Source organism: Caretta caretta, chromosome 21 (assembly GCF_965140235.1).
Source record: "Caretta caretta isolate rCarCar2 chromosome 21, rCarCar1.hap1, whole genome shotgun sequence".
NCBI lineage: Eukaryota > Metazoa > Chordata > Testudines > Cheloniidae > Caretta > Caretta caretta.
The window spans coordinates 18146293-18169348 of record NC_134226.1 but is presented as its reverse complement, the minus strand read 5'-3'; the positions used below and the strand labels follow the sequence as shown (position 1 = coordinate 18169348).

The window sequence follows — 23056 nt, the reverse complement described above, 5'->3', positions numbered from 1 at the left end:
CTGAGCTCTCCAAGGACCAGGCTTGAGCACAAGCTGAGTGACAGAGCAGCGTGTGCTGGGCGCCTGGTCAATCCTTGCTGTGCCACTGGCTCGGGCTGCGCCTGTTTCCTGATCTGGAAGATGAGGGGTAATAACCCATCCCACAGGCACCAGGGTTTAATCTCAGGTTTGGAAGGCAACTGGGAGCCAGAGCCACAGCGAGGCCTGAGCATTATTAGTGACTCACGGCTCCTGCAGCCATTTGCACGTAGAAATCGGCGCAGCGATGAGCAGTGGAATCGCGGTGAAGGCGGGTCCCATGTCCCCACCCCACTCAGGGAGTCACACACACCCCGGGAGTTTACTTAAATAGTTTGTATTTATTGATCATGCTCTTTTTTGACATGACAATGGAGAACGACAACTGCGTGCTGGCTGTTTAATCGAATGACACAGCAACACCAGAGTGTGAGTGGGAGGGTAAAATACAGCTCTAAGGTACACAAAAATCAAAACTTTCTCGGCTTAGGCAGCACGGAGAAGTGGGACAGGCTCCGGTGAAGCAGGGGGGCAAGTATGGGGGATAATCCCCCACTGATAAACCTGGCCACTGGGTGGATAGTCCCCGTCCCCACTCCTTAGCCAGGATCTGCAGAGTCCCTCTGCTTTGGACCCTGCTTGTGGCTCTGATCCGCACTGCTCTGTGGGCCAGCACCGGCCAGAGCCTGCAGGGCAGCGACGGCTCCTCAGAGCTTCCGGCACCAGGACCCCAGGTAAGGGGCATGGGGCAGGACTAACACATGGACGGAGAGCTCCTACCCCCCATGGACCAGCCCCACCGTGAATGCTCTGGGACAGGGCCTGGGGCCCCCCAGACATCAGCTAGACCAGTGGCCAGGGTGCGGCGGCTGGAATTGTCTGACAGGACCTGGAGGGTCAGAGCGGGAGCAGCCTGCTGTGGCCGGGGCTCTGGGGGAACAGGTCCAGCTGACCGAACAGCCCTGGAGGGAGCCGGGCTGAGCGGGCGTGTGGGGAGGAGCAAGGGGACGGGGATGGACGGAGGAGAGTGCCCCGCACATATGGGCCCAGGCAGTGACTGTGACCAGAGTTAAGGGGGGAGGGAGCTGAGCTTTGCCCCGGCATAGGGGGCTGCTCCCAGGAGCCAGTGGGGGCAGGGAACCTCCCGCCCATGTGCGACCCCCTGATCTCTCACCATGGCGGCGAGATGGGTGTGGTACCAGGGCTGCCTAGCTGTACTGGCTACCCGGGGCCCAAATGCAGGGGAGAGAGACAAGGGCACAGAGTCCAGGGGCCTGTTTCTAGGGCAGGGGGGGCAGCTCTGGCCCCTGCCACGTACAGCCAGCCCCTCCCCAGCAAAGGGGTCACCCCCCAACCTATACAAACTTCCCTTCCAGGGGACCTGGGGCCTGAGCTCTGCACTGCACCCCAGCAGAGCAGGCAGGGCCTCTCTTCCTCACAGCAGTCACAGGGGCGGGGAGCACGTGGTCTGGAGCCGTTCCATGGGGGGCCAGAGACGGTTCCTTCCCCACCCCCTGGACTCTGGCACTGTCCCTTCGCGGTAGTCCAGGACCCTAGAACAGAGGTGGGGGGGGGGAGGGCCCGTCAGATCTAGGGCCCCTCTGGGTAATGCCACGGGGACTTGGCCACAGAGCGCTCTGCAAGCCCATGGCCGGCCCCTGATGCATGGGAGCAGAGCAGGCGGGGCCGCGGTGGCCCAGCAGGGGACGGGGACAGCTGCGAAGCAGCGCGTGTGGGAGGATGGTTCTGCACCCCAACACACCCAGATGAAGTTGGGCACCAGGCACAGACAACTGGGGCCTCGCTCCCTACTGCTGCCAGGGAGCTCCCGGGGTCTCCCACAGGAACTGCCCCCGAGAGACGAGGCTGGCTGTGACTGCCCTGACTGGGCGGTTCCCAGGAGCTAGAAGGTTAATAAAGACGCCCAGGGCCCTCCCTTGCCACTGACAGAGAAAAGCTCAGACTGACACCAGATGCGTACGGAGTTAAAAATACCTCTGCCCCGGCCTTCCCCCCATGCCAACCCAGGGCAGGACCACAGGCCGGGTCGGAGGACTCAGGTGTCACTGTTTGAGGAATCTGGAGGGTGGATCCTCCTTTCTTTGAGAAGTCCATGACCCAGCCAGCCCCCGGCACCGTGGCCCATAGAGCTCAGCCGTGTGGGGCAGGGGGCATGGCTGCAGCAGGCTGGAGTACTGGGCAAGGGCAAGCCCAGCTCTCAACCACCTGCCCTCATGGCTACAGCTCCAGACACAGAGACATCCAGCCACAGAACTCACCGGACTGATAATCTCAAGGCAACACCTTTCCCAGGCGTAACATAAGCCACACTGGGCATGGCACCTGCCCAGAGCACCATGCTCCAGCAGCCCCCACCCACGTGCATCCCCACCAAGCGAGAGGGGCGCCAGCCCCTTGACACGTACCAGAGTTTTCACACCAGCACGCTCACGCCACAATTGCCTGCCGCAGGCTCACTAGCACCTCCAAGCCTCTCACCGGGGCCTGTGCGGTTACACGCCAACCCCCTCGTGTCTCCTCTCCCCATGGTGCCAGGATCCACACGCCCGGCCTTCCACCCAGCTCCCTCTGCACTAGTGCCCCCAAACGGCCCCGCAGACCCTCACGCTAGAGTCCAGCAGGAGTAAAAAAAAAAAAAAAAAAGAACAAACGCAGAAGAAAACTAACAACCCAAAGCAACCAACTAAAAAGGCCCCAGCCCATTCCCAAGGGCAGCCGCTCAGGAAAGAGAATGAGCCCCTTCCTCGGGGAAACACCAAGCAAAGGGGAATGCAGCGAACCCAACGACAGGGAACGGACAGGATCCCCGGGGCCAGGAGTGCAGATGCTATGAAAGGCAGCAGGGGGTTCTCATGCGCCAGGCCAGCCCCCTGCGGGGAGCGCGCAGACCAGCGTCCTTCACTGCGTGCCCAGGCTGGAGCTCATGGTTAGGGAGTCCTCTTCCTGGATGGTCTCCAGCTCCGCCGTCTGCACGGCCTGCGTGATCAGTGTCAGCTCCTGGCACAGCGTCTCAAAGCGGTAGCTCACCCGGATGTCCGGCACGTTGGTGCGTCTGATGTCATTCCCCTCGGACCCTTCCTTCAGGTAATTGGGCCCCAGCCAGTAGCTCTTCACCTGGGAAAGAGGGCAGAGACGGATGCTCAGGAGGTCTCAGGATGAGACTTTCAGCCTGATGGATCACATGCTGGCTGGGAGGGGTGCCTTTACCCACTGCTGAAATGCAGCCACCTCTGGGGTGGGGAGCAGCAGTCGTATAACAGAGTGCAGCAATGCTATGTAACAGTCACGGCTGGAGAGTGAACAAGAACCCCGTATCCAAGATGTGCTGGGGGATTCATGGAGCAGGCATGGAATAGCTAGAGCTGGAATCTGGCCAACCCCCCACTCTCCGGACGATGTGCCAGGGGCTCAGTAACAGGCACGAAAGGTCCCAGCCTCTGGTTTGTCTCTCGCCTGAAAGGCAGTGCAGCTCCGGAAGCACAGAGCCCCTGGCACCGCGCTGCGGCACGGACTCTGGCAGAAGCAGCGTGTGCCACTCGGCAGGACCTCCCCTCCAGCACCACAGGCCCCTCTGCAGCAGCTGGGAGATGGGGCAAGGGCGGGGTACAGAGCACAGCGCCCCCTAACGCCAGGCTGGGGGGGGAGGGGAGGCTGGAGATGCGGGGTTTAGGGTAGAGAGCACAGCGCCCCCTAACGCCAGGCTGGGGGGGGAGGGGAGGCTGGAGATGGGGGGTTTAGGGTACAGAGCACAGCGCCCCCTAACACCAGGCTGGGGGGCTGGAGATGGGGGTTTAGGGTACAGAGCACAGCGCCCCCTAACGCCAGGCTGGGGGGGGAGGGGAGGCTGGAGATGGGGAGTTTAGGGTACAGAGCACAGCGCCCCTAACGCCAGGCGGGGGGGCTGGAGATGGGGGGTGTAGGGTACAGAGCACAGCGCCCCCTAACGCCAGGCTGGGGGGCTGGAGATGGGGGGTGTAGGGTACAGAGCACAGCGCCCCCTAACGCCAGGCTGGGGGGGGGGGGAGGCTGGAGATGGAGGGTTTAGAGTAGAGAGCACAGCGCCCCCTAACGCCAGGCTGGGGGGGGAGGGGAGGCTGGAGATGGGGGGTTTAGGGTACAGAGCACAGCGCCCCCTAACGCCAGGCTGGGGGGCTGGAGATGGGGGGTGTAGGGTACAGAGCACAGCGCCCCCTAACGCCAGGCTGGGGGGGGAGGGGAGGCTGGAGATGGGGGGTGTGGGGTACAGAGCACAGCGCCCCCTAATGCCAGGCTGGGGGGCTGGAGATGGGGGGTGTAGGGTACAGAGCACAGCGCCCCCTAACGCCAGGCTGGGGGGGGGAGGGGAGGCTGGAGATGGGGGGTGTGGGGTACAGAGCACAGCGCCCCCTAACGCCAGGCGGGGGGGGGAGGCTGGAGATGGGGGGTATAGGGTACAGAGCACAGCGCCCCCTAACGCCAGGCTGAGGGGCTGGAGATGGGGAGTTTAGGGTACAGAGCACAGCGCCCCCTAACGCCAGGCTGAGGGGCTGGAGATGGGGAGTTTAGGGTACAGAGCACAGCGCCCCCTAACGCCAGGCTGGGGGGCTGGAGATGGGGGGTGTGGGGTACAGAGCACAGCGCCCCCTAACGCCAGGCTGGGGGGCTGGAGATGGGGGGTGTGGGGTACAGATCACAGCGCCCCCTAACGCCAGGCTGGGGGGCTGGAGATGGGGGTGTAGGTACAGAGCACAGCGCCCCCTAACGCCAGGCTGAGGGGGGGGGAGGCTGGAGATGGGGGGTTTAGGGTACAGATCACAGCGCCCCCTAACGCCAGGCTGGGGGGCTGGAGATGGGGGGTTTAGGGTACAGAGCACAGCGCCCCCTAACGCCAGGCTGGGGGGCTGGAGATGGGGGGTGTGGGGTACAGAGCACAGCGCCCCCTAACGCCAGGCTGGGGGGCTGGAGATGGGGAGTTTAGGGTACAGAGCACAGCGCCCCCTAACACCAGGCTGGGGGGCTGGAGATGGGGGGTGTGGGGTACAGAGCACAGCGCCCCCTAACGCCAGGCTGGGGGCAGGAACCTGCTGAGGTCCCGCAGCGTGGCCTGTACACTCTTGAGCGGCCCAGGCTTTGAGCGCGTGCTGGGCTCCCGGCGCACAAGGGGGCCGTGCCCGGGGGTGGGGGGCCCTGGCGTCACCTTGTGGGAGAAGCCGCTCATCAGCACACTGTTGCGAGCGAGTTCACACATGTCACAGGAGCTGAGCTTCCACACCTGCGTGGCGATGCTGTACTCTTCCATCAGGGGCTCCTGCAACGGCACGCCCGCATCAGACTGGCCCCGGCTGCCCCCCGAGCAGCCAGCTCCCCAGAGCATCCTCTCACCCCGTCCCTGCCTGCAGCGGGGCAGGAGAGTGGGGTGGGCTGCTGATCGCTGCAGCGAACCACCAGCCTGGGCAGCACCACAGCATGCTTCCTCCACACTGCCCTGCCCCGTGAGCCTCCGCCCTGCCCTGCCAGGGGAAGGGGAAGCCGCAGTGCAGACGCTTCCCATGAGGGGGCAGCAGGAGGGCTCCTCATGCCCTAAAGTGCCGTTGGTGAGCACAGCTGGTTCCTGGTGGGGAGAATTCTGCAACCGCCTCCACCCCTCACGCCTCTCCCCGGGGCCATGGCGCATGCATCTCCTGTTTGCATGCACCGGGCGCCAGGAGACTGGGGAGGAGTCCTGGCCCTGAATGGGCCCACAATGGAGGGGAAAGGGCACCGATAGTCCCAGCTTTCCTGGCATTTCACCTGCTGGGGACTGGCACTGGAGCCAGAGGAATCCCGGCCTGGGGGCAGGGCACAGTCCCCCAGCTGGCTGGAGCTGGACTTGCTGCCAAAAGGCAGGGCAGACAGAAATCTGGGAACGACTGGGGGGCCCGGGAGCAGCAGGATCAAAGCAAGCCCTGGGAGCAGCGTCTCCTGCATCACGGTACAGGTGGCTGCTTGCAGCCAAGTGTCTGCTCTCACCAGCGCCACCTCTGCTCCAGGCACCCCACACAGAACCCTCTGGCTCCTGACACAGAACAGGGGCCCCAGCCCATTCCCTGGCAAGAAGGGTCTTCTCACCTTTTCCACCCTAGCGATGCATCCTTGTGCCACCTGCAAGCCCTCCCGAGCCTTGGGGTCACAGCCTGCATGCGCACCAAGGCTGGTCTCATGGCCCCAGCTACCACCCTGGGCCAAGCTAGACACATCCAGCTCTGGTCATCTTTCCCCAAAGGTCAGCACCTGCTGCTCCTGCTCCCCTCCCAGGCCCCCCCGGCTGCTGGCGTCTCCCCGAGAGTGACACAGGGCCCCCAGAGGGCGCTTTGCAGAGCCGCCTGGGGCAGCGGGGCTCTCGGCCCTGGGCGCTGCGACTTGCTCACCTTGGTGAAGTGGAACTGCAGGGGGTCGTCCGTGGAGAGCGAGACCATCAGGCCGCGGGACAGGTACTCGGGCAGCGGGTTGCGGTGGTAGCTCAGGAAGAGACTGTTGTTGCTGAGCGGGGACATGGCGATGCCGATCTGGGCTAGGTAGTAGAGATACTGCAGCACCGGCGCCTGGCCAGGACGAGCCGGGGGCAGCGTGGTTAACGGGGCAGAGCAGCTCCCCTCAGAGCCCGACTTCCCCACCCCCCGCGGAGCCCGGGTCAGACCCCACGGCGCCACGCCCGTTCGCTATCCCGCTGACGTTGCACCCATAAGACTTTAGAGAGAGATGCTTCTGAGTGTATATGTGACATAACTGGAATATGCTTTCAGCTAGACATGCCACGTGACATCTCTCTGCAAAGGTTACGCTCCACTGAACGTCTTCATCCTATCTGTGGGCATGGATCATGTTTATATCTGAAGTTACGAGCGTTGGCTCTATGCTTGGATTTAAAGCGTTTGCTGTAGAAAGCACATAAAGTAGATTTGGTCAACATGGTGAGAAGGGGTTATTCAAGTAATTGGGAGTGCTAAGCTAACAATGGACCTTGGAAGACGCCAGTCCACATCTAAGCTTTCCTGGGAACGTTCAAACTAACGTGTAAACAATGGCGTCGGCCTGCAAAAAGCTGAATCATTCATAGACATTGGACTTGCCCAGGTGACTGCAAAACTCCATCTTGTGGAGGGGATTTTACCCAAGAGAACAAAGGGGTTACCACCCACAAGAGAAAGACTATATAAGCCCCTGAAATCCCCCCCATTTTGTCTTCAGCTGGCTCAAGAGAGAGCCTCTCCACCCCAAAGAGATGCCTGAAAGAAACTGGAACAAAGTAACTATAGGGGTGTGAGTGATTGCTGGACCCAGACTAGGAAGGAGTCTAGTCTGTCAAAGAAGCTTATTGGAACATCTCTGAGGGTGAGATTTACCTGCATTTAGTTTCCTATTGTTTTAGGCTTAGACTTGCACATTTTTGTTTTATTTTGCTTGGTAATTCACTTTGTTCTGTCTGTTACTACTTGGAACCCCTTAAATCCTACTTTCTGTATTTAATAAAATCACTTTTTACTTATTAACTAACTCAGAGCAAGCAATTAATTCCTGGGGGAGCAAACACTTGTACATATCTTTCTATTAGTGTTATAGAGGGTGGACAATTTATGAGTTTACCCTGTATAAGCTTTAAACAGAGTAAAATGGATTTATTTGGGGTTTGAATCCCATTGGGAACTGGGTATCTGGGTGCTAGAGACAGGAGCACTTTGTAAGCTGTTTTCAGTTAAGCCTGCAGCTTTTGGGGGACGTGGTTCAGACCTGGGTCTGTCTTTGCAGCAGGCTGGCGTGTCTGGCACAACCAGGCAGGGCACTGAAGTCCCAAGCTGCCAGGGAAAAAGGGGCTCAGAGGTATCATAGAGTCATAGAATATCAGGGTTGGAAGGGACCCCAGAAGGTCATCTAGTCCAACCCCCTGCTCGAAGCAGGACCAATTCCCAGTTAAATCATCCCAGCCAGGGCTTTGTCAAGCCTGACCTTAAAAACCTCTAAGGAAGGAGATTCTACCACCTCCCTAGGTAACGCATTCCAGTGTTTCACCACCCTCTTAGTGAAAAAGTTTTTCCTAATATCCAATCTAAACCTCCCCCACTGCAACTTGAGACCATTACTCCTCGTTCTGTCATCTGCTACCATTGAGAACAGTCTAGAGCCATCCTCTTTGGAACCCCCTTTCAGGTAGTTGAAAGCAGCTATCAAATCCCCCCTCATTCTTCTCTTCTGCAGGCTAAACAATCCCAGCTCCCTCAGCCTCTCCTCATAACTCATGTGTTCCAGACCCCTAATCATTTTTGTTGCCCTTCGCTGGACTCTCTCCAATTTATCCACATCCTTCTTGAAGTGTGGGGCCCAAAACTGGACACAGTACTCCAGGTAGTCTAGGCACATCAGGTGGCAGTCCCAAGTGGGTTTCTGTGACCCAGCCTGTCACAGTGGCATAGTCAGCAGGATCAGGCAGCAGCTGTCCCTCTGTCTTGGCATTTGTAGCACCCTAACCTAGCTAAGTTCGCTTAACGTGCCCATCACCATGGTATCCAGGCTCCCCACCAGCCAAGGCCTTCCCCAAGACCTGCCATGATGGAGATGCAGCCATCTGTGCCGGTAACATCACAGCCCCCTGCCCGCCCGTCTCGTGCTCCACTGGTGTGTCAGGATTGCCGGTACCCGACAAGAGCCGACTGCATGGGTGTCTGGGTTCTTACCTTGCGGAGCAGCAGCCCGTGCGAGATGTTCTCCGACAGCATGAAGGCTGACACCAGGTGGTGGATCGGGCCCGCCTCCCCGCAGTGAGGGCGCAGTACAAAAGTGTGGAAGCCCCTCTTCCTGCAGAGAGGTTGCCAAAAGCAGGTCAGCGACCGGCCACTGCCTGTCGTGGGCACAGACCCACAGCACGTGAGCCAGGGAGCCACGGGGGGAGGGGATGCTGGGAACCGCCACCACCCAAATGCAACCCCCAGGAGCGGGCTCTCCTGGATAGGGAATCCCCAGACAGACCCTGCACTCTAGACAGCATCCCATACCCTGCTGTGAAATGCCCCAGCCACAAAGGGGCGCTCCATAGCCACGGGGGGTGTAACAGACAGCCTCCTGGCAGGACACGAACAGACGGATTAGTAATGTCCTCTATGGGTCCATGCAACCTGCCAGGAGCCCCCACCCCCAGTGCCGTGGGGATGGGCCAGGTGGGGAGAGAGGGCTCCCTCTACCTGCACAGATAACTCCTCCCCCGCACGGGGGGCTCACGCGGGAGGGGGGGGGGCTCCTACCTGCGCAGGTGGTTCAGCACTGTCATGTTGGCATACATGTAGTACAGGTAGTACGAGTAGGGCGGGTTGTCTTCCTCGACCCAGGCCCCGGGCAGCGGGCTGTCCTGGTTGAAGATGCGATGCTCCGGCTTGGATTCGTCGTCCACGCTGTCAAAGCCGTCCACCTGCCGTGGGGAGGGAGCGCGGGAAGCTGGACGAGGAGCGCACGGCTCAGGGCAGGAGGACCTTCCCAGGGCCCCCCCTGCTGGAGGCAGTGCTGCCCCCTCCCGGGTGACTACAGACCCCATGCCCATCCCCCAGGCGAGCTGGCAGAAGAGGGACTGATGTGCCCAGGTCAGGGGCAGGGCACCACAGAAGCAGGAGTCTGATGGATCCCAGATCTGGCATGTTACCCTCCCACAGAAGGCTCCTGTCACCCCACAGAAGCACTCAACTGTGCCACACACAGGGGCCTGCGCTGGACAGTCCCTGCCCCCCCCCCCCCGCTGCCCCCAGCCCAGTCCAACCCGGTCCCCAAGCCCTGCGGGCGGCACACACGTGCTCCAGGAAGAGGTGTAGCTCCGGGTGGCTGGCAGGATGGATGGTGGCTTCGAAGAGGGGCAGGAAAATATTCTCCAGCATCTCCTGGAAGTTGGCCAGCTGCTTCTTGGTGCGGTACACATCGCTGAGAGAGACAGAGAGGGGCCCCGCCGAGGGCAGGCTCAGACCGGGAAGCCTCCCCACCACGGCCAACTTGCTCCCTGGGGCCGGATCCTGCTCTCGCTTACACCAGGCTAACGCCCCCAACTTCAATGGGGCTAGTCCTGATTTACACAGGGCAGGGCATCAGGCCACTAGCCCTGCTATCCCTGGGCTGGTGGGCGTAGGATTCTTCTAGATGCTGGAGCCTGACTCCTCTGCTCCCTGAAGAGACTCAGCTGTCAGTTCCCCCCCTTCCAGGCTCCCTCATCCTGCTGCCTCCCCCAGTCCCATCCCTCCCTTGGTTGGGTTCACCTAGCTCCTGGGCCCTGGAACCAGGCTTCCCAATGAGCCTGATGCCTGCTTGGGTGTGGAGATGCAGGATGGCTCCCCCTCCAGCTGGATCCCTTGCCACTTGGGTCAGGACACTGCCCCACCAGGGAGCTCCTGGACTGTCCAGGTTTAGCCAAGCCCAGGCCCCAGAGCAGGGCTACTGGAATACAACGAATCATTGTTGTCATCCTTGGCTGGAAGGGTCAGTCCCTGGCACAAAGCCCATGTGACCAGCCCTGCTGCCCTGGCCCCGCAGACTGACTACTCACAAGAGGCGCGGCACCTGCACCAGCCAGCGCACGTTGTTGGAGTGCACCTTGTGACTCACGGCCCACTTGGCCAGCTTGTCCCACTCATCCCGCGACCTGCCGTAGACAGACAGCCGCAGCTCCGCGTTCTGATACTTGCTCTCCTCCAGGTCGGACATCACCTCCTGCGGAGAGGGTAACAAGCACATTCGCCGTGGAAAGTGCCCTACCAGCCAGCGGGCTGGCTGGGAAACGCAAGCCTCGGCTCGTGAGACACGAGGAGAGACACACACGTGCGACACAGGGAGACACACATGTTCGTGCATGTCTCAGTTTGCAAAACAGCAATGCAAGTGTGAGTCTGGACTTGCAACGTGGATGTCTGCGCATTTTGCCTCCTGAATCAAAGGCACGCGTGTGCATGCTACAGTGATGTAAGACCCCCACATGCAGCTCATGAAACATGAGCTTCTTCCCCCAACCCCCCCCACACACAAACAGGCCTCACTAGGGGAGACAGCCAGCCCCACATCGGGCACATCCTATATGTCCCCCACCCTCCGTGCGCACACACGTTTTCACCCCAGGAGGTTCTCTTCTCTGGATCCCCCACCCCCGCTCCCTCAAACAGTCTTTTAGCTCCATTTCCATCATGTGCTCCCCATCTCTATGCTGCTGTTTCCCGACACCCGGCCTTGCAAACACGTCAATAAGACTGAGCATCCCGGACACTAAATCCACTCGCCATTCACCAGCGGGATCAAGCAAGAGACAGATTCGAACAGTGAGCCGGTGCCAGGGAAGGAGGCACCATTGCCAGGCTGCACTCGCCCTTGGTGACCCTGCCGCCATGACAGAATCGGCCTTTGGCTTCCTTCCCAGGCTGCCCGCTCATGGGGGCTGGCAGGCGAGTGGGACTGGTCTCCGCAGCAGGGTGGCAGAGGTGCCAGGGCCCGGGGCGATGCCCCTCCTGGGAGCACAGGCCCAGAGGCAGCTCTCACCTTGATGATGTGGGCGAAGTACTTCCCCGAGACCTGGTTGTCTGTCTTGATGAAGATCTCGCGCAGGATGGACTCCCCGATGGGGTTGTACTTAGTGTTGAACTTGTCAAAGCGGTGGAAGGTGTTACGGTCCTGCCGCCGGGCAGAGGGACACATCAGCACACAAGCAGCCATGTGAGGAGCACACACAGACCCAGCCCAGCCCAGTGATCCAACTGCCCCTCCCTGGCTCCCACCAGAGCAAGTCTGCAGAGACCCATCCTCTTAGTGCCCATCCCATGGCAGGGGCGAGCATCCCCTGCCTCCAGCGCCTTCTCCCCCAGACCTAACATCTTCTCCTCCCAAGGGGCCCCGGCTGCCCAGGTCTCACGGAGGATCCATCATTCAGCTCAGCAAAGGCCACAGGGCTGGAGCATCCCCTTACCTCAGCTGCAGGACATCCCTGCAGGCCAGTGCTGGGACAGCTGGCCTGAGCAGGCACTGGGCGCGGGAGCCCCAGCTCAAGAGTCGGGTCCCTTGGGGAGCACAGTGGGGCAGGTTCTACCCAGAATGGGTTTGCTTTCCCGTGCTGCACCTTCTCCCGGCATCCCAGGTGGGAGCCACAATCCTGCCCAGAGCAAGGAGGCCGTCCTCAGAGGGCAGCAGAGCCAGAGCACCTCCCAAGGGCAACGTACCGCATGGACATCCAGCGTGTCCACGCTGAGATCATAGGCTGTGAGGTTCATGGTCTCGAAGACCTCCTTCAGGGTCTGCTCCTTGCCCTTCTCCACGTGCACGATCTCATCCAGGTGCTTCTTCATGGTGCGCTTTATGAAGCGCAGCAGGTGCTTCTGGTTCATGCAGGATGAGGCGTGGATGTGCGTGTCCACCTGCGTGGGGGGAGGGACACACATGACTGAGGCCTCCCACCAGCATGGGCAGGGAGCAGGAGCCCTTGACCACTAGGTTGGAAGCCAAGCCAAGGTCAGAGGACCGGAAAGCCGTCTCCGCCTGGTGGGTCTCAGTCCCAGTGGGGAGGTGCTCATGGCCTCTGCACAGCAGAGAGGACTGGCACCGACTTGGGTCATGGACGCTGATGCAGGCGGCCCCTGCTACCTAGCAGTGCTGCTGCCCCAGCCCAGGGGACAGGGACCTCCCTCCCAAGGGCGGTCAGTCCAGCGAGGAATTTGCTTGGCTACATGGGATGATGCCTCGGGGCAGACAGGGTCGGGGTGAGCTCCTGAATCTGATGCTCCTGATGAGGTTCAATAAGGATAAGTGCAGGGTCCTGCACTTAGGACGGAAGAACCCAATGCACAGCTACAGACTAGGGACCGAATGGCTAGGCAGCAGTTCTGCGGAAAAGGACCTAGGGGTGACAGTGGACGAGAAGCTGGATATGAGTCAGCAGTGTGCCCTTCTTGCCAAGAAGGCCAATGGCATTTTGGGATGTATAAGTAGGGGCATAGTGAGCAGATCGAGGGACGTGATTGTTCCCCTCTATTCGACATTGGTGAGGCCTCATCTGGAGTACTGTGTCCAGTTTTGGGCCCCACACTACAAGAAGGATGTGGATAAATTTGAGAGAGACCAGCGAAGGGCAACAAAAATGATTAGGGGTCTGGAACACATGAGTTATGAGGAGAGGCTGAGGGAGCTGGGATTGTTTAGCCTGCAGAAGAGAAGAATGAGGGGGGATTTGATAGCTGCTTTCAACTACCTGAAAGGGGGTTCCAAAGAGGATGGCTCTAGACTGTTTTCAATGGTAGCAGATGACAGAACGAGGAGTAATGGTCTCAAGCTGCAGTGGGGGAGGTTTAAATTGGATATTAGGAAAAACTTTTTCACTAAGAGGGTGGTGAAACACTGGAATGTGTTACCTAGGGAGGTGGTAGAATCTCCTTCCTTAGAGGTTTTTAAGGTCAGGCTTGACAAAGCCCTGGCTGGGATGATTTAACTGGGAATTGGTCCTGCTTCGAGCAGGGGGTTGGACTAGATGACCTTCTGGGGTCCCTTCCAACTCTTATATTCTATGATTCTATGATTCCAGCCCTGATGGTACCTTGCGGATGTTGTAGAAGTCCCGGTGGGGAACCTTCTTCTGAGCCGCCAGCTCCTTCATCTCGTTGAGCAGGACGTGCATCTGGAACTTGGAGCTCAGGTACTGCAGCCGCCGGTAGCAGAAGGATTTTCTAGACAAGCGAACAGGTGACGGATCTGGGGTCTCTGTTCACAACCCCCTGTGCCTAAACCCCCTTCACTGCAGGGCAGCAGTTTCCTAGTGGGTAGAGCACTGGACTAGAACCCAGAAGCCCTGGGTTTGATCCCTGGCTCTGCCACTCTGTGGCCTTGGTGTTATTAACTGCAACTCTTGGGCTGGAGTCTGAAGAGGGGGCATCCTGTACCGCCTGCAGCCTGAGGCTGGACCGGTCCCGTTCACACACGAGGCGGCCCTCAGTTCAGCTCTGTAGCTGTAACGGTGCAGCAGCCAGCCCGACAGAGGGGCCAGGCAGCTTCATGGGTGGGAGCAGCTGCCTAAGCCGTGCAGCCCTAGGGGAGCGGGCAGGAAGGGAAACTGCTCTGCTTACATGGGGCCATTGATGATAAGAGCCATCAAGACGTTCATGTCGGCTATGAACTCCTGCAGGTTGGGGTACGGCAGGTCCAGCTCCGTGCTCCTGCGGGAGAAGACAGCACAGGGCTGGCCACACCGACATGTCAAGCACAGTCATGGGGACAGGGAAAGGGAGCAGCCAGGGCAGGGAACCCAGCTGGCATGTGGGAGACCCAAGGTCAAGTCCCTGCTCCAGGAACTATTTACAAGGTGGCCAAGCTCCAGAGGAGAGGCAGAGAAATCCCCACCCAGAGTACCCCATAGCCCTGTGGCTAGGGTACTGCCCTGCCATTCAGATCTTTCCCAAGGGCAGGGGAGTTAATCCAGTACCCAGGCCTCATTCACACGGGTTGTTTCCAGCTGCCTCCCCAAACCCTCAAGCCACTTCAAGTGGCAGTGTTATCTGTCACCTCCCCTCCCCACCCACATTGGGTCATGTTGCCAGGGGCTGTTAAGCAGTGGCTACACCCACCCCAGAGGCGGCTACCCTTAGATTCTAAGGGACGTGACAGTTCACAGGGCTCCCTGGGATCTTTCGATGCAATGTAATAAAAAACCTCCCATGAATAATATTATTCCTCCCGGGAGAGGCAGTGGCCACTCAGTGCTTAGAGCCCAGGCTGGGACCAGGGACTGGGCTCTGTCCCTGGTTCTCTGGGCGACCTGAAGAAAGCCAGCTAGCCAGGCTTGCAGAAGTGGGGCGAATGAGAGGAAGAAACCCCAAAGGGATGGCAAGGGGAGGCCACCCTGCTGGCCCCAGGCTAGCCCCAGGAAGGCACCCAGATGCAAAAGGGGATTTGCACATGCCATGCGATGCAATGCCTGGGAGAGCCTGCGGGGAAGGGGCAGGATTGGGCCCATGGGCAGGGTTCCATTCCACGTGCCCCAGAGAGGCTGCCTCTCCAGCAGAGACCTGGCTCCTTTCAGACCCGCCAGGTCTTGCTTCTCGCCGTGCCGGCACCTGGGTTACACCTGGGTTCATGCCCCGGACGCCCTCCCACCTGCGCTTCCCCCTCCCTCACCTGTCCACAACATCCCGCTTGGTGTAGACATGGATCACGCTGCCGACCATCCTGAGGCCGAAGCCCAGGTCAGGCGGCATGGCCTCGGGGAGGCAGGTCTCGTAGGGGTGCTGGTCTGTGAATGGGGGGTGCACAGGAGCATCTGCAAAAGGAGGAGCAGCAGCGCAGGGAGCGTTCATACTGGGTTGGGGTCTGGACAGGCCCTAGCGCTAGCCTGGGACCAGGTCCCTCGTGGCACCCCAGGGCAAGGCACAGGAATCTTCGGCAAAGGCGAGGGGAGCCTGAGAGCAGGCCTCCCCAGTCCAGATACGTCTCTCGCCTGCTCAGTGCCGCGCCCTCCCCCCGGGACTCCCTCCATCTTGCAATCCAGACTTTTGCCCCTTCCCCCCCACCAGGGACGCTCCTCCCTCAGGGCCCCCCCATCTGACCCCCCCCCTTTTAATTAACAGGGGCAGGGGGAGCATGACCAGGATGCAAGTGCCAGCAGGTGGTGAAGGGGCGGGTTGCCCAGTGAGCTGAGAGATGTTGGCTGGGAAGGGGTGTAGGGGGGCTGGGAAAGCCCAACTAGCTCAACCCCCCCCCCATTCCTGGGCAGGATTGTTCTAAGGGATGAGGCTTCTTCCCCTCCCCCCCATCCCCCCAGGAGTCCATTCTGCAGCCCACCCTCTCCCAGCCATCCATCACGCTCCCACCCTGGGGCACCTCAGGGTTTACCCCGCCGCTCGTTGCTCCCCTGCCCCCCGCAGCCCTGGTCTCACCTGCAGCCACGGGGGTCTCCGGGATCTCCTCATAGACCCGGGTCTCCAGTGGTTTCCCAGAGAGCTCCTCCAGGAAGCGGGCGGTGGTCTTGCAGAAGCTCTGTAGGGAGAGCCCCATGTACTTCTCCCGGATGAACAGTGCCTTCACCACGCTCTTGGCTGCATCCAGCAGGTCTGTGAAGGGCACCTGGAGGGCGAACAGGAGACACGGGCTCTAACCAGGGTCAGGCACACGGCTTGGAACCAACCTGGGCAGGTTTCCATGGATGAACATGCTCCATTCCCAACACTGAGGTCTGGGAGGATCCATCCTATGGGGTATGCTGGAAGATGTAAATGCCAGTGCTTTAAGGGGTTAGAATAGGGTCTGGGTTTTCCCCATGGGGAGGAGGGAATATCTTGCTCACATGTAAAGGGTTAAAAAATGATCAGCAGGTTTGGGATCTGGAAGCAGGTTTTCTTCAGTAATATCCTGCAGCAGTAAGTTCCGCAGGATAACAATACACGGTGGATTTAAAATAATAATAGTTTTAACTTAGTAAGAGTTTCATCCTTTTTAAATGTTACCTTTTAATTTCACTGATCTCTCCCTCTCACTCCCCCCCCCCCCCCCACACACACAAATGTCCTTGTCAAGGATTGAAGATCTACCAGACCCAGCTGGTCACCTCTTCATTTCCTATCTTAGGGTTTTCCTCGGCCACCCTAGATAGAAGCCATCACCCTCCCTATTGCAGGAGCTGTGCTAGGATACGGTGCCTCGCCCTGCCTGGGTCCCTTCCTTGGATGCTGGTGCTGAGCCAGTCTGGGAGGATGTACAGGGGGCTGTGGCCTGAAGATGAACTCTCTGCTACAGGCCTCAGCCAAGGAGAGTGGAGGGGGCTAAGGATCTCCCAGAGGGGGGATTTGGGGACAGAGAGAAGGGAGGGTGCATCCCCACATCCCAGCTCCAATCACCATCTACCCCTCTCCTGTAGCAGGGAAGCCTGCTGGAGGCGTAAGACCAAAGCCTGCCTGGCCCAGGTGACATCCGTCCCAGCTCTAGGCCAGCAGCCAGTGGGAGAGACACATGCGGGGGGGGCTCTCCTCCCCTCCCCCAAGATGCCTCTCCACTCCTCGTGTCAGTGCAGCCTCCTGGGCACACACGCCCACTCCGTCTCTGCTGCACGTGAGGATCTGTGCACAGCCACATCCTCTCGAGCGTGTAACACACCCACGCAAAGGGAAACGCTGCCACTGCATCTACCGATGGCTGAGGACCATCCGGACGAGCACCAGGAATCTTGTGAATGAGCAGGAAGGCACGTGGCTGAGGCTGCAACGGCGACGCTGCCTTGGCAGTTTAACGTCCCCATCGTGGATGCGTGTGCAAGTGAGTGATGGCCCATGCAGAGAGCGTACACGTGACAGACGCGCCGCTGGGCGATCGCCCACGCAGAGAGCGTACACGTGACAGACGCGCCGCCGGGCGATCGCCCACGCAGAGAGCGTACACGTGACAGACGCGCCGCCGGGCGATCGCCCACGCAGAGAGCGTACACGTGACAGACGCGCCGCCGGGCGATCGCCCACGCAGAGAGCGAACACGTGACAGACGCGCCGCCGGGCGATAGCCCACGCAGAGAGCGTACACGTGACAGACGCGCCGCCGGGCGATCGCCCACGCAGAGAGCGAACACGTGACAGACGCGCCGCCGGGCGATAGCCCACGCAGAGAGCGAACACGTGACAGACGCGCCGCCGGGCGATCGCCCACGCAGAGAGCGTACACGTGACAGACGCGCCGCCGGGTGATCGCCCACGCAGAGAGCGTACACGTGACAGACGCGCCGCCGGGCGATCGCCCACGCAGAGAGCGTACACGTGACAGACGCGCCGCCGGGCGCCGGGCGATCGCCCACGCAGAGAGCGAACACGTTACAGACGCGCTGCCGGGCGCCGGGCGATCGCCCACGCAGAGAGCGTACACGTGACAGACGCACCGCCAGGCGATCGCCCACGCAGAGAGCGTACACGTGACAGACGCGCCGCCGGGCGATCGCCCACGCAGAGAGCGTACACGTGACAGACGCGCCGCCGGGCGATCGCCCACGCAGAGAGCGTACACGTGACAGACGCGCCGCCGGGCGATCGCCCACGCAGAGAGCGAACACGTGACAGACGCGCCGCCGGGCGATCGCCCACGCAGAGAGCGAACACGTGACAGACGCGCCGCCGGGCGATAGCCCACGCAGAGAGCGAACACGTGACAGACGCGCCGCCGGGCGATAGCCCACGCAGAGAGCGAACACGTGACAGACGCGCCGCCGGGCGATCGCCCACGCAGAGAGCGTACACGTGACAGACGCGCCGCCGGGCGATCGCCCACGCAGAGAGCGTACACGTGACAGACGCGCCGCCGGGCGCCGGGCGATCGCCCACGCAGAGAGCGTACACGTGACAGACGCGCCGCCGGGCGCCGGGCGATCGCCCACGCAGAGAGCGAACACGTTACAGACGCGCTGCCGGGCGCCGGGCGATCGCCCACGCAGAGAGCGTACAAGTGACAGACGCGCCGCCGGGCGATCGCCCACGCAGAGAGCGTACACGTGACAGACGCACCGCCAGGCGATCGCCCACGCAGAGAGCGTACACGTGACAGACGCGCCGCCGGGCGATCGCCCACGCAGAGAGCGTACACGTGACAGACGCGCCGCCGGGCGCCGGGCGATCGCCCACGCAGAGAGCGAACACGTTACAGACGCGCTGCCGGGCGCCGGGCGATCGCCCACGCAGAGAGCGTACAAGTGACAGATGCGCCGCCGGGCGATCGCCCACGCAGAGAGCGTACACGTGACAGACGCACCGCCGGGCGATCGCCCACGCAGAGAGCGTACACGTGACAGAGGCGCCGCCAGGCGATCGCCCACGCAGAGAGCGTACACGTGACAGAGGCGCCGCCAGGCGATCGCCCACGCAGAGAGCGTACACGTGACAGAGGCGCCGCCAGGCGATCGCCCACGCAGAGAGCGTACACGTGACAGAGGCGCCGCCGGGCGATCGCCCACGCAGAGAGCGTACACGTTACAGAGGCGCTGCCGGGCGATCGCCCACGCAGAGAGCGTACACGTTACAGAGGTGCTGCCGGGCGCCGAACGATCGCCCACGCAGAGAGCGTACACGTTACAGACACGTTGCCGGGCCAGACACGCTGGGTAGGATCCCCTGGGGGACTAACATGAAGGGGAAAGGAGTCCAGGAGAGCTGGCTGTATTTCAAGGAATCCCTGTTGAGGTTACAGGGACAAACCATCCCGATGAGTCGAAAGAATAGTAAATATGGCAGGCGACTAGCTTGGCTTAACGGTGAAATCCTAGTGGATCTTAAACATAAAAAAGAAGCTCACAAGAAGTGGAAGGTTGGACATATGACCAGGGAAGAGTATAAAAATATTGCTCGGGCATGTAGGAATGAAATCAGGAGGGCCAAATCGCAGCTGGAGCTGCAGCTAGCAAGAGATGTCAAGAGTAACAAGAAGGGTTTCTTCTGGTATGTTGGCAACAAGAAGAAAGCCAAGGAAAGTGTGGGCCCCTTAATGAATGAGGGAGGCAACCTAGTGACACAGGATGTGGAAAAAGCTAATGTACTCAATGCTTTTTTTGCCTCTGTCTTCACTAACAAGGACAGCTCCCAGACTGCTGTGCTGGGTATCACAACATGGGGAGTAAATGGCCAGCCCTCTGTGGAGAAAGAGGTGGTTAGGGACTATTTAGAAAAGCTGGCTGTGCACAAGTCCATGGGGCCGGACGAGTTGCATCTGAGAGTGCTAAAGGAATTGGCGGCTGTGATTGCAGAGCCATTGGCCATTATCTTTGAAAACTCGTGGCGAATGGGGGAAGTCCCGGATGACTGGAAAAAGGCTAATGTAGTGCCAATCTTTAAAAAAGGGAAGAAGGAGGATCCTGGGAACTACAGGCCAGTCAGCCTCACTTCAGTCCCCGGAAAAATCATGGAGCAGGTCCTCAAAGAATCAATCCTGAAGCACTTACATGAGAGGAAAGTGACCAGGAACAGTCAGCATGGATTCACCAAGGGAAGGTCATGCCTGACTAATTTAATCGCCTTCTATGATGAGATTACTGGTTCTGTGGATGAAGGGAAAGCAGTGGATGTATTGTTTCTTGACTTTAGCAAAGCTTTTGACACGGTCTCCCACAGTATTCTTGTCTGCAAGTTAAAGAAGTACGGGCTGGATGAATGCACTATAAGGTGGGTAGAAAGTTGGCTAGATTGTTGGGCTCAATGGGTAGTGATCAGTGGCTCCATGTCTAGTTGGCAGCCGGTGTCAAGTGGAGTGCCCCAGGGGTCGGTCCTGGGGCCGGTTTTGTTCAATATCTTCATAAATGATCTGGAGGACGGTGTGGATTGCACTCTCAGCAAATTTGCGGATGATACTAAACTGGGAGGAGTGGTAGATATGCTGGAGGGCAGGGATAGGATACAGAGGGACCTAGACAAATTGGAGGATTGGGCCAAAAGAAATCTGATGAGGTTCAATAAGGATAAGTGCAGAGTCCTGCACTTAGGACGGAAGAACCCAATGCACCGCTACAGACTAGAGACCGAATGGCTAGGCAGCAGTTCTGCGGAAAAGGACCTAGGGGTGACAGTGGACGAGAAGCTGGATATGAGTCAGCAGTGTGCCCTTCTTGCCAAGAAGGCCAATGGCATTTTGGGATGGATAAGTAGGGGCATAGCGAGCAGATCGAGGGACGTGATCGTTCCCCTCTATTCGACATTGGTGAGGCCTCATCTGGAGTACTGTGTCCAGTTTTGGGCCCCACACTACAAGAAGGATGTGGATAAATTGGAGAGAGACCAGCGAAGGGCAACAAAAATGATTAGGGGTCTAGAACACATGACTTATGAGGAGAGGCTGAGGGAACTGGGATTGTTTAGTCTGCAGAAGAGAAGAATGAGGGGGGATTTGATAGCTGCTTTCAACTACCTGAGAGGTGGTTCCAGTCAGGATGGTTCTAGACTATTCTCAGTGGTAGAAGAGGACAGGAGAAGGAGTAATGGTCTCAAGTTGCAGTGGGGGAGGTTTAGGTTGGATATTAGGAAAAACTTTTTCACTAGGAGGGTGGTGAAACACTGGAATGCGTTGCCTAGGGAGGTGGTGGAATCTCCTTCCTTAGAAGTTTTTAAGTCAGGCTTGACAAAGCCCTGGCTGGGATGATTTAATTGGGGATTGGTCCTGCTTTGAGCAGGGGGTTGGACTAGATGACCTCCTGAGGTCCCTTCCAACCCTGATATTCTATGATTCTATGATCGCCCACGCAGAGAGCGTACACGTTACAGACACGCTGCCGGGCGATCTCCCACGCAGAGGCTGTATATGTTATAGATGTGCTAGGAGATGTGCTGTCCCCTGTGGCTTTGCAGACTCTCCCCAGATGCTGTAACTTCCTATCTGCTGTCCTTTTCAGCTCTTTCTGCCTGGCACGTTCAGAGGCAGATAGAGCCCACAGCCAACAAGCCAAAGGTGATGGGAGACAAGGAATTAGAGGATCAGGAAGAGAAAGAAGAACCATACAGAGCTGGAGGACGCTGAGTAGTGGAGGGATTGAACTGGCTGGACAAATCATAGTACATTGCTCTTTTCTACCCACGCATCATAACGTGCTTTACCAGCATCGGTACGTTTAGCCTCGCAGGGGAGGAGAGGAAAAAGGGCTAGAGAAAGGCCAAGGCAATGGGCCCACTAGCCGTTTCACTTCCTGGAGCGTACCACTGCAGTGTCTCTTAGGGTCCACCTACACAGTGAGCACCGAGTCTCAGAGCTCAGGTTTACAGGCTCGGGTCCACGGGGCTCACGCTACAGTGCTAAAACTCGCTGCGTAGACATTCAGGCTGGCACTCAGGCTCTGAAACCCACCCCGGTCCCTGGGCTTCAGAGCCCAAATCTCTAAACAGCTGCTTTCGGGCCATAGCGTGGGCCCAGCAAGCTCTGCGAACCAGGGCTCTGACTGGCTGCCATGGGCTGCTGCTCGCCATGTAAACGCACCCTAAGACGACAGGGCTGCACGGCACGGCGAGCTCCTGATGACATGAGCGTTCCCATCACTGCTCGCACCACGGGAGCGGAATTCCTAGTGTCCACACATGCATATGCATGCGCACACACAGGATCGAATCCAAAACTCACGGAAATCAAAGGCTCCCGGGTCCAGATCCTCAAATCTATTTAGGCATCTGATTCCCACTGGGGAGTTACCTAAATGCCTCTGCAGATCTGGGACCCTCCTGACTCCAGTGGGTGTTAGAACAGGCTCACAGTGGGCTGGGTTTCTAGAGACGTTGTCCAGATGGAAATCATGGTCCAGATCCTGAGCTGGTGGTCAGTTAGCGGAGCGACACCAATTTCTGCCAGCGGAGAAGCTGGCCCCTTGTATTTTAAAACTTCCTCTTGCTCCTAACAATACTTTATAGCGGATTCAAGCGTCACCTGCTTACTTACATCTGCTATCAGATTTCTCTTTGCATTTCCTTCCCTAGATCAGTCAGTTTTGCTCTCGGATCTTCAGGGGTCGTAGGCAGGTTCTCTGTCCTGCCTGCACAAATAACCCCCGACCTTTTAAATACAGGAACACATCCAATCTAGAGCAGGTTTGGTAAAAGCCATTACAGTGGGGGCCAGGTCCCTTTCCGCAATACTAACGGGCTAATAAAGGAGCAATGGATTCTCCCAGACGAAAGCAGCTGGCACCGTACAGGTCAGAACTCCTTAGCCAGATCACACTGCTGCACAGCGATACGCTGTGGAAGGGAAGACGCTCGGCCGATGAGTCCCCATTGCTATTTCAGCACGGAGAACTGTGCTGGGAACTACTTTTAGATGTCACCTTGATCCAGTGAGACAGGGAGAGAGAAGAATGGGCCACATCCTCAACTGATGTAAACTAGCATCACTCTGTGGATTCCAATGGGACTGTGCCAATTGACTCCAGCTGGGGAGTGGTGACCCTGAATGGGGTTCAAGGGGATCCCACGAGGATCTCACTGGACTCTGTTGGTTCTGGAGAGGGGAAGGCCAGCCCCTGGCTCGGGTACTCAGGGGCAGGTGTGCTGCCCGTCACCCAAGACGAGGGGAT

At 59.2% G+C, this 23056-nt stretch overlaps 1 protein-coding gene across 5 annotated transcripts in view; it reads right to left on the bottom strand.

Moving 5' to 3' along the window:
• Positions 1–339: 339 nt before the first annotated feature.
• AMPD2 (adenosine monophosphate deaminase 2) overlaps positions 340–23056 on the bottom strand; it is a 45572-nt gene continuing 22855 nt past the window's right edge. For all 5 annotated transcript variants that reach the window (XM_075122099.1, XM_048826628.2, XM_075122100.1 and 2 more), the window contains 13 exons: positions 15924–16110; positions 15166–15307; positions 14118–14207; positions 13592–13721; positions 12225–12419; positions 11551–11682; positions 10571–10734; positions 9828–9954; positions 9291–9454; positions 8727–8847; positions 6426–6599; positions 5216–5326; positions 340–3153 (listed from right to left, as the gene is read on the bottom strand). In XM_075122099.1, the coding sequence (XP_074978200.1) occupies positions 2938–3153; positions 5216–5326; positions 6426–6599; positions 8727–8847; positions 9291–9454; positions 9828–9954; positions 10571–10734; positions 11551–11682; positions 12225–12419; positions 13592–13721; positions 14118–14207; positions 15166–15307; positions 15924–16110 (1953 nt within the window). In that variant the 3' untranslated portion in view covers positions 340–2937. The remainder of the gene's footprint in view (positions 3154–5215; positions 5327–6425; positions 6600–8726; positions 8848–9290; positions 9455–9827; positions 9955–10570; positions 10735–11550; positions 11683–12224; positions 12420–13591; positions 13722–14117; positions 14208–15165; positions 15308–15923; positions 16111–23056) is intronic.